The 10812-nt window shown below is 45.8% G+C and overlaps 1 protein-coding gene across 1 annotated transcript in view; it reads right to left on the reverse strand.

The window, feature by feature from the left end:
* Positions 1-8676: 8676 nt before the first annotated feature.
* The window catches only part of ZIC4 (Zic family member 4), a 14249-nt gene continuing 12113 nt past the window's right edge, over positions 8677-10812 (reverse strand). The window contains exon 4 of the mRNA XM_026040154.1: positions 8677-9225. Coding sequence (XP_025895939.1) covers position 9225 — 1 coding nt within the window. The 3' untranslated portion in view covers positions 8677-9224. The remainder of the gene's footprint in view (positions 9226-10812) is intronic.

The following is a 10812-nucleotide window of genomic DNA, read 5'->3' on the forward strand; positions in this document are numbered from 1 at the left end:
TTCTATTTGAAGGTGTAAATAGCTTTTTTCCCCCTTGCAGTAAACCTTACTGCATTAGCAGTGATTGATCTCCTGTACAATTCGTCCCAGAGTGCTATTTTAGAGGGGGAACACTGGCTTTTGGAGATTAACTGGGGAGTCTGTTACATATTAATGAACCTGGGAGATATACTAACGTTTTGGTAATTTAGTTATTTGTGTCTATAGCTTTCGCCGTTATTTTCTCTTAGACCCCCGCGGTTGTTTTACATCGAATTAAAAAGTGGTCCTTCAGCATCATTTTTTCAGTGGCAACTAAACGCCATTTAATGTGAAAAACAAATGTTGACTTGTCTCTTCAAGGAAGTGTGTTTCTTGGCAACACATCAAAGTGTTTTAAACTGTATTAGGAGGGTTTGTTAGTTTTCTTACCCAGAGCCTACAGTAATGTAAGAAAATAGTCTCTCGGTGGAGGAAGCCCGTCGGAGGAGGGGAGCAGACGCTGCGCAGCCTCCTACATAGGTGCAGCAGAAACACATGGACACCTCTTCGCTGGGATTACAGCCTTGATTAACGCGCTAATGAATAGGGATGCTACAGAGTCGTCCGGAAAACCCGTCTGTGAGAAGGAGGAGTGAGAAGCTCCTAGCCTGGGCTAGCCTGCAGAGAGATCAGCTAGGCTAAAATGCCATTAACCTAGTGCTCCTTAGCAGGCGCGGAATGAACGCGCCTCGGAAGCCCCTGGAGAGGCCGCGGCGGAGGAGGGAGGCTGCGCGGAAGCGCCGGCGCTGCGCGCTCCGCGGAGGGGCCACGGGGCCGGCTCCTCCATGCAAAGAGGGGTCGCTGGGAAAATAGGGCTCAGGTGCTCGTGGGGGGCCCCTCGACTTTTTTTTCTCCCCAAAAATGAGGAGGTTCTGCTCCCTATTAACTTTGACGTCTTGTGTGGATTTATAAACGGGAGTTTATTATCCTTGAAGGTCGTTAAAGTAGTCAGCTCGGCTAGGAATTAATGTATTAATGCGTGCAGCCCCCTTCGCTACAGCTGCCTTCTCCCCGACCTGGCTGGTGGGCTCTGAAACCAGGCGACAGTCGCTGCTATTGCAAAGGGAAGGGAGAAAGAGCAACCCCTCCTGCCTCTTCTGCCCCTTTATCGCAGATACTTAAAAGGTTGAAACGCAGCTGACCGCCAGGCTGGAGAGGGCAGAGATCCGCAAGTTGGGATCCCCAAGCGGATCTGTCCTTATTTTAAAAGGGGAAGAGCACGTTTCTCCCCCCGTATGCTGTCCTGAAGTTAAACGTTTGTTTAGAATAAACTCGAGAAGCAACAGTCTGCAAGAACCTTGTTTTCCCCTTCTTCTCCTTGTGAATAACAAAGTGATCATAGGCTGCTCGGCCAGTTGGCGAGGAGAGAACTTTTGTTTTCTGTGGCGATTTATGTTCTTTATAAATATGTGGTTTGGAAAATAAAAAGAGACTTGAAAACGTTGTTACAATGAAAAAGGACAAATTAGAAGACATTTTCTGTGATCAAAGGAGGAAGAGAAAGCGAGTAGGGGTATTCAAAAAGCTTGACTTATTCACACAACTCCTTTGGAACCCAGGGGCAACAAGCGTGTCTTACATTGAAAAGGCGGCTCTATTCAGAGTGCAGGTGCGAAGTGGTGTGGCACATTCTGCCACATTATGTAAAGGTTGTTGGAGATTAGTGTTCAGACTTAATAACTAAAGCGCTTGATTTACATTGGAAAAAAAMCCCTTCATCCGTGAAAGCAAAATAATTTAACGCGTGATCATTTCGAGTGCTGCTGATATCCTAATACTTGCATTGTTCTCGGCCAAGTACTAGAGGAGCACGGATTGATGCTTTTGGGAACCTATCATTTACAGCCACTGAACTCTGCTCAGAACCGGAGGTCTGGGAGGGAGATAAAAGAGGGGCACAAGATAAAAGTTTCACATCTGAATAGAGAAAACCATRTAAATGTGACAGTTCTCCTCCTTCCCGCACACATCCCGGCGCCTTCTTTCTGGTGCCAGGGTGAAACAGCACCCAGGTCTGCAGAGCCGAAAATTGGGCTCAAGTCGCAGGCACTTTTCCACTCCGCCTTCCCCCGGCAGAGCAGAATTACTTACCTTACTAATTATTCATATTTATGTAAATGTCATTAGTTAATGTAACTTTCTATAAAAAGATAATCAGGCGAGAACGGAGCATAGGTATTACCTTAAGTGCATTGGCTCTGCTTGTTTCATTCATATGTTAATACACGTGATGCAGTTGTGCCAGGCTGGGGAGGGGCGGGGGGAGGAGATGTAGGGAAGAGRAGGAAGGCAAGGAAAAGAAATTAAATAATAGCAACAAAGCCCACAAAGGCTTTAAGTTTGCATTGCGGGATCAAGGAACCGGCTGCGTTTTGCTGCGCTGAACAAAGCAGGGACGCAGCGCTCCGGCTGCAGGGCATCCCATCAACTTTGGGTGGCTTTGGGGGGGGCTTGTCTCTTTGTTGTTGTTGTTGTTGTTGTTGTTGTTGCTTGTTTGCTTCCTTTCCTCCCTTGGAGGAGATTTTTCTCATTCCTCATTCACCCAAATTCTAGCGCCGGACTGTAACTCTCCATTCACGACAGCCCTTAAAAATATATTTTTGTATGGGACATGCACCAATTAAAATTGCAATACCTTTTTTTTTTTATTATTTCCATCCCTCTTTAGTGTAAGCATTTTAGGGGCATTTCCATAAATTCTCCACGAGAATAAAGGCTATAATGGGAACAAGGTGAGAAAGCTGTTAACCATTGTTTCAGCAAGAAAAGGTCGTAAGTCAGGCAATTGGTGTCTGACCTGTCAGGATAAGGTATAAAGGCTTTATTCATGCAGTCGCTCACGATTTTCTCAGCTCTCACAAAAGTGTTTTTATGATTCTGTTTTCTTACCTCGTTCCTTAATTAAAAAGCTGAATGATTAGAATAGCACCTGCATAATGTCTGGACGACGCCTGCATACTAATTCGCAAGTCTTTACATCTAGTAATTATAACATAAAATCAGAGATTGAATAAAACAGAAGGATTTTGCCCCTAAAGCCCCTCTAATCCCCTTTTAAAAGAGTCTGCTGAAATAATTCAGAACAGTTTCCGGAAGTTGGATTACCGACTCTTTTTTTGACTGTTTACAATGAAATGATATTTCACACTTAAAGGAGTCTCTGTATTTCTACAACAGGTTTTTAAAGGTGGCCTGTTTCCTGGACAATGACAATCCAGGGACTCCCTCAGTCTTTTCCTAGCATTTTTTCTTCTTCTTCTTTCCAGCAAAGTCTTCATCTTTATCAAATATATGCGAGGATTAATCTGTCCTCAGGTAGAGAGAACAAAACCTTCCCCTTGAAACTTCCCTTTGAATTCCACTGCCGGATTCCTGGCTCCCCCGACCCCCGCAGGGTGCGGGAGCAGGGAATGCGTGAGGGCAGCCCGGCTTTGCCCAGGCTCCGGGGCACCGTTTGCTGGCCGCTCGCAGGAGCAGAGCAGGGAGTTCCCATGGCTCCACTGTGGCCCCCTCCCAGGGCGGAGGATAATTTAAGACAGCAGTGGCTGGTCAAAAAGTTGGATTTTTTTTCCTTTTTTCTTTCCCAAACAGATGGAGGTGGATTTGAGGTCTGTGCTTTTGTCTGGCGCCCAGGGTGGGCTCGGGCAGGTATCCCCAGAGGTCGGAGCGAGTGACCAGGGCGCGAGGGCTCCGCGGGGCTCCGCGGGTGGGCGCGAAGCGGCCGCTGCCGCGCAGCGCACACGGCTCGGCAGGCGGCGGAATGCGCTGGCCCCGGCCAGTGCTGCGGGAGCTGCCGATCCCTCGGGTGACGCTCACCCAGGGAAAAAAAAAAAAAAATCTACAAATCACTCGAATTTGTTAGGGCGTCTCTTATGTCTGGGGAAAAGTGTCATCGTAGCCCAACGTGCTGCAGCCTGTCCAAGGGACCCTGCGATAAGAAGCGAGCGAACCTGGAGTGCAAGTCCCCGCTCGGGGACTGGTGCCCCAAGTCGCAGGACCTCGTCGCCCAATACGGGCGGGAGGCTGCGGTTCTTGCCTCGTACCAGGTTAGCTCCAAGTGGTGAAGGCGTTGGGAACAAAATCAGTCTCCAACAAACACTGCAGAGGTTTGTCTAAGATGTTGGTGTCATTAATATACTTTTCTTTTTCTTCTTTTATTTTTAAAAGTTAAAGTGTTAATTTTGATGATTTTCCTGCCCCTCGCCCCAGTGCCTTCAAAACCTCTAAATCATCAAGCACAACATTGCGCCAATATATCAYATGGCATTAAAAATCTAGGGTGGGGGGTTAACTAAAAGCTTTAATTGCTCTTCTGGCCCCACTATAAGCATGGGAACGACGGGCGCTGTTGGGGTCTTAGGAATGTTACATATCCCTCAAGCAGGTGCTCCCCTTGTTTGTTTACTCTAGCTTACTTTCATTTATATCCCACGAATATTCTTCACCARGCGCCTCACGAAAAGACAAAGGGTGTAAATAAACTAACATATGGCCCAGAGGTTGTAGAGAAGCTGGAGCCGCTTAACAAGTCATGTGGGTGATACTGGCAATCCGACTTCTCTCCTTTACCCCCCGGCTCCCCGCCAGCACCCGCCTAAACCTCCGCAGCTCAGCACTTGCCTCCCACCTCCTCAGGATAAGACACGCTCAAGTCGCGATCGGCTTTGTAGGAGCAGCGTGATTTTGCTTCGGATTGGGGAAAAAATGAATGTAGGCACCGAAAGCAGCCGGGGAGGGGACTCTATGTGCGGGAGTGGCGGCTCTGCGGAGCATAGGGTGAGGGAAGTCGCCGGAGGCTCCCTGAGATGGCCCAACGGGTCGGGCCGGGCCGGGCAGAGCCGAACAGACCGGTTCAGATCGCGCCGCGCTGAACCGAGCCCGCCCGAGCCAACTCCGCAGGCTGCGGCAGCGCGGAGGGGGAAGCAGCCCCGCACACTTGAAAACAACCTTTCCCAGCCCTAACCCATTTCAGGGACCCTGTCCCCAAGAGCCTAAATGGTGACGCTACCCCCAATTGTGGCTCTCTGGATGAAGTGTACTTAACGGCGGGCTGCAACTACTTCCCCTCCTCTCGATAACGCGGCGGAAATGGGTCCTGCTTTTACTGATTCATATTTCTAATCTTCCTTTCCTGAACATACAATGTTCTTTTGTTAAATGAATGGTCTTTAATTAATGCACTTGCACAATGCAGGGGCTTGCATGGGGATCGATGATAGGAAGCAACAGGGGATGGTTCCCTCCAAAATGGTTTGTCAGCATTGAGAAAGAAAAGGCAATGTCTATAAAAGGGCCACTAATAATGCCCACACGTCTCTCACCATGCTGTCTGAGGGGACATTCCTTCCCTTGTTGACAGTCAAGTGTAATAAGTACATGTCTTCGCTCAATCATTACAGACCATAGAATTGTATTCTGTAATTAGCATGTACTGTTAGCCCTCCTTTCCTTTATGGGCCATTTTTTGTCTTACAGATCAGCAAAAATGTTTTCCTTCCATTCTTGCTTTAATTCTTTTCTTTCTTTTCTTCCTTTCTTTCCCTCCCTCTCTCTCTTCCTGTAGTCAAATGTATTCTTTATTGACAATATTCTTGCCAGCCAAAGCCAACTTTTTGTCATCTCTGTGTTAGGCAACTTCTTTCAAGTTTTCCTTTTAAGWAGGGAGTAAAGGCCACGCGCATGCGCATACCGCCAGCCCTGCCCTAAGGACCGTTCCGGGCCAAGAACYGGCGAATCCCTCCGAACTGGAGATTTGGGACTTAAAATGTCAAGCGCAGAAAACTCTGGGTATGTTCGGCGGCTGAAAATCCCTGCAACGCATTGAAATGAGTTACTGGAGCGTGCAAAGTAAAAGCAGTTACCTTTAGCTTACTTGAGCTGGCCAACAAATCTCTTTTGCTAAAAATTAAAAATAAAAATAAATTTAGAAAGCTCCAGGTCCTTCTAGGCTACAAATAAAATACGACAAAGTAACGGGACCCAGTCTGAGAGGATATCTCTTTAAAAGAACAATATCTCTCACCTGCCCGGTCAAAACAATAACTTGCACCAGGTCTTTTGGGAGCGACAGCGCTACTGGGGGAACTCTGGCTGGGAATTGGGGAATCTCGCCCCAATTTCCGAAGTTAGTGACCTGGACAGAGTTGGCTGGACAGGAAAGAGTCGATGCAGRGATATCCAGTGCGGGGAAAGCCGGCGGAAAGCGAACAAAGGCCCGGGGCTCGAGCCAGCAGCGACCGAGTGACAGCGGGACCGCTCTCGCACCCCTCAACTCCGTCAATATTTGAAGTACAATTCAGTAGTGCTAAACAGGGAGTCTCTGATGTGAAAATATACTACCTCAGAAATGAGGTCAAGGAGTTCTGTTTTGTTATTTTAATGCAATGATAACTCAAAACGAACGGTGTTAGGGGAGATAAAAGAAAAAAAAAATAAAAAAAAAAACACGCATTAATGTTTGCCTGTTCCCCGTGTTTACGGTACACCGTTTTGGGGGAATATTTTTAACTCACAGTAAAACCAACAGAAATAAAACGTGAACTATAGTGCTTTAGATGTGCCTTGGTACAATCACGTCTATTTAAAAGTGCACGCGTTTGTAAAAATAGCCATAGGTTCGATACGCTTATAAATATTTATTGTAAAAAATCCAAATATTAAAAATAAATAGTAGGTTCAAACACATAACAGAACATTCCCTCGTTACCAAACATGTGATGAAGGGACAAAAATGGAGATTATAAGAGTCTGGAAAGATATACAGTATTTCAACGTTGCAGTATTTCAACGTTTACAGTATTTCAACGTTTTCACCAGTTACATTTTCAGAGACATTTTTTTTTCTCCGTACAGTTCACAAAGAATGTGGTAGATTCTACCATAAATATGACAAGCTCCAGTTTAATAATAATAATAATAATACCCACTTCACTGCAGTTTGACTCAGTCTTTACTCAGTAAAAGTCCCATTACATTAATGGGGTTTCTTAGAATGGCAGGATTGGGCTCAGATCGTTCTGTAGCAACTAAAATAGAAGTACACTGATGAGTTAAAACTTCAAGAAATTTGCTTTACAAACAGAGCATTTAATGATCTCTAATGAGAAACTCCTAAATGAACTTTTATTAGGGAAGCGTTTCAGTGTATACTGTAATGTTTATAAAACGAAGATACAAAAGAGATGAAGTTGGACTCTATCTTTACACTCATGGACAATAAAACATGGGAGCATATGGAAGCCGTCGGTTTGAATGCGTTAACAACTTCAATACATTGCAGTATATACATGCTTAATAGGTGTTCGGGAGGTTAAAATGATCAAAGCCTTTACTCTTAAGTGTATGCTCTTGCATTCAGTACACTGGAAAGAAAAAGCTTGTTGGTCACATATTGGTGTTAATGAAGCCCAGCATTTCTGTCTTTTCCCGAGAATGGCATTCTGTGCAGCATATGTATGGGAATAATTTATTAGACAGAAAAATTCTGAGGATAAAATGCAAAAATGGACATCATTTCAACTTTTGAACAGTAAGGTCATACAGACATCTATGGAGATCTATACACAGATGGAATTTCACATAGACACAGCCACATATATCCAGATGTATGTCTATACACAGGATTCGATAGTTTGGTATTTTCTGCACCCTCTGGGCCCCTAAAGTTATCTTTAAAAGTTTGATTTTATCTCTTTAGAAACGGTTTAAAGCTAACGGGCAGGGTGAGTTTGACGGAGAGGAGAACAAATCGCTGACAAAGAACCTTTTACGTTTCATCAGCGTTGTTAGGACGACAAGCAGGAATTTCTCAGATAATAACTCCCACTTCAAAGATTTCTCAGCTCAATAGAAATTGGACCATCCTTTTTATTCAACCACAAGGGCTGGCACTAAAGACGACTCAACTGTTTGAATTTTTTTCCCCCGTGTTTATTTTTCCCCTATTCACTGGGGTACTTGGATAAAATAAACAACAAGACAATTACTGGAACATGGACTTCTAACTTTCCCGGGTCCGCGGCCCGTCGCCCGTGGCCCCGGGGGTGTCAAGTCCTCGCACCGCGGACCGGGCCGGGCGGCGGGGGTTGGGCGGTCACCCCCGGCCTCGTCCCGCTTCCTTGGGCCGCCTCAGAGCTGCCGGGTATTCCCTCGGGCACAGTCACCCCATGGRCTCGCTCCTTCCCCAGCCTGTCTTGCCGTGGAGGGCGCGGAAGGGCGGGGGACGGTGCGAGCGGGTGGAGGGAGAAAACCCACTTCTTCTCGGGCTTTGTGATCGGGTTTTAGTGCCATAAGCTGATCGGAAATGCTCGTGAGAGGGGAAGGGAACTCGCCCTAAGCCTCATTAGTAGCCCTTTCTTTGGGGAAAAGAGCGGCGAGGCTGGAATGCCAGAGCCAASCCCACCTTAGGGTGAATGTGAAGCCAGAGAGACCCCGGCCCCGCAGAAGTGCATTAGGTGGAGGAAGTGTATCTATAGCGAGGAGCAGATTGACTGTATTAAGCTAGCATGAAACCAAAGGTCAGTGCAAATGTATCTTAATAGACTGTCTCAAATGGAGTGTGCCTCCTTTGAAGGCCGCTTGCTATTGCTCTCCTCATTACCATAGCGATCCTAACGTGGCATGCTGATGCACCATAAAACTCACACTTTCAACCCCAAAATCAGGCCCTTTGAACAACCCGAGCTTGATTAGACCTTTCTCCTTTTCTTTTCCCCCTTAAAAACCATTTCCTTGCCTTTAGAAATTCGCCCTCAAATCCCAAACGCATTCTCTGATCCCGGCAGAAAGCAGAAACAAAAGTGGGCTGAGGCGCCGGTTCAAGCGGGCCTTTTCTTCTTGACAGTCTTATCCATTTTTATTATGATCTGGAACAAGTGCCCTATTCGCGTGGGTTTTGTTTACCGGAAATTAAACGAAAATGATTTAGTTCGCGTCAAACAAAAATATATACTTGTATACATAAGAAAAAGGGCCTGTTAGACGTAAATATTATGTCCTTAATGAAAAGACTGGACGGGCTCCAGACTTCGCCTTTCACTGTTTAAGTATGACTTGCCTATTGCCATAGAAATCCTAACTTACCATGAAGATTCACCGTTGTGAAGAAATACTTCTTTGTGCGAGCTTTCTTTGATGTCTAAGGCATAAGATTCGGGCTTTCAGCTGCGTCTGTCTAGATTACCTTGAGAGCAACGGGGTAGACATCTGTAACAAGCAAATGAAAAATTAAAGGTGATTAGCCTGCACATCCAAACACTTTTGTAAATAGAGAAATAAAGAAATGCACAGATCTCAGGACAAGATGGGAACATCCTCTCTCCCAGCAGATGGATTCGTACCTTTCAGTTTCAACGGCACAAGTTTCTGGGGCCGTGTAGGCAGAAGGAAACAATTCTGCTCTAGTTCGGGCTCAGAGCACATTTTTCTCTGCCCAGGGAATACGCGCAGTGTCTCTATCTATGTCCCAGGTCTGCTGTTCTGTTAACATGCTGCTGTTATTATGCAGGCAACGTGAACGGGACGCTTCAAAACAGAAAGTTGTGAGCAGTGCAATGAAAGGGAGAGGGAATCCCCATTTGGTACCTTGGAAAGAGAGCGAGGCTGCGGCAGGAGGGGAGGCACTCGGGGAGACAGGATTTCATCACAGATCTGCTTATTTATTTATTTATTTATTTATTTTCCTGTGTGCACACCTGTAAGTGTGCGAGTGTTCACGTCCACTCACACACCCGATATCGCTAGTTACCTGGGTGGCGAGAGGGGATGCAGCCCTGGAGAGAGGTGCTTCACAGGCCGTTTCTAAGCCTGGAGCGAGCAGCGGAGAGCCCGCGCAGCCCTCGGGCCATTTACTTGCCTCTACTCTCTGCTATTCTTAAACATCATTAAAGTAATTAAAACGGTGTCATTTGGCAGTTTCAAGCTACCCCAATGTGGGTGTTTGGTTTTCATTGTTGTTGTTTATTTGTTTGATTTTTTTTCCCTTTCTTTCTTTACCTGAAAGGACCAAATAATGCAGTTTCGCACAGGTTCATTCTAAGCTCCCGCATGGGAGGAACCTGCTAAAATCATGTTGGTTTTGCTGTTACAGATATTTTAAATCTCACGATAGCTCTGTATGCTGCAGAAAACAGAGCTTTTCGGGGCAGCCCTGCACAGAGGTCGCGGACGGCGCAGTTCCCGTCGGGGGTCCCCGYGCGTGACGTCACGGTCACTGCCCCCCCTCACCCCCCCTCGTCGCCAGCGCCCGCAGCCCGACAGCTGTAACGCTCGGGCGGGGACGGATACGTTTAGGTATTAAAAGTCATTGTTAGTGTAAACTAAAACGGACAATCAATCATTAAGCCACTTCTGGGCCTTCCTTTATTAGCGACAGCTAAGGGGAGGGGAAATATATATGTGTGTGTGTATATATATATATAGTATATATATACTGCACGAGGGAAAAGTGATTTTTTTTTTTACAGAAACGTCCATCGAACGGGTTAATTAATCAAAGAATTTAATGTATTTGTTTTGTACAATTCAGTAACAAATAATAGTTTATATATATATTTCTTTAAAAAAACACTCTCACAGAAAATAGTGGGCGATAGAAACACTTTACCACAAAATATTTTTGACAAGGAAAATAAATTCTGAACAGCTAGAAATCCGTGTTAAAACGCTTTGCATCCTCAGGGGAGGAGAAAGGAAAGACGGAAAGGAAAGGAAAGGAAAGGAAAGGAAAGGAAAGGAAAGGAAAGGAAAGGAAAGGAAAGGAAAGGAAAGGAAAGGAAAGGAAAGGAAAGGAAA

The sequence above is a fragment of the Nothoprocta perdicaria genome, unplaced genomic scaffold (genome assembly GCF_003342845.1).
Source record: "Nothoprocta perdicaria isolate Ctin4 unplaced genomic scaffold, notPer1 scaffold_25, whole genome shotgun sequence".
Taxonomy (NCBI): domain Eukaryota; kingdom Metazoa; phylum Chordata; class Aves; order Tinamiformes; family Tinamidae; genus Nothoprocta; species Nothoprocta perdicaria.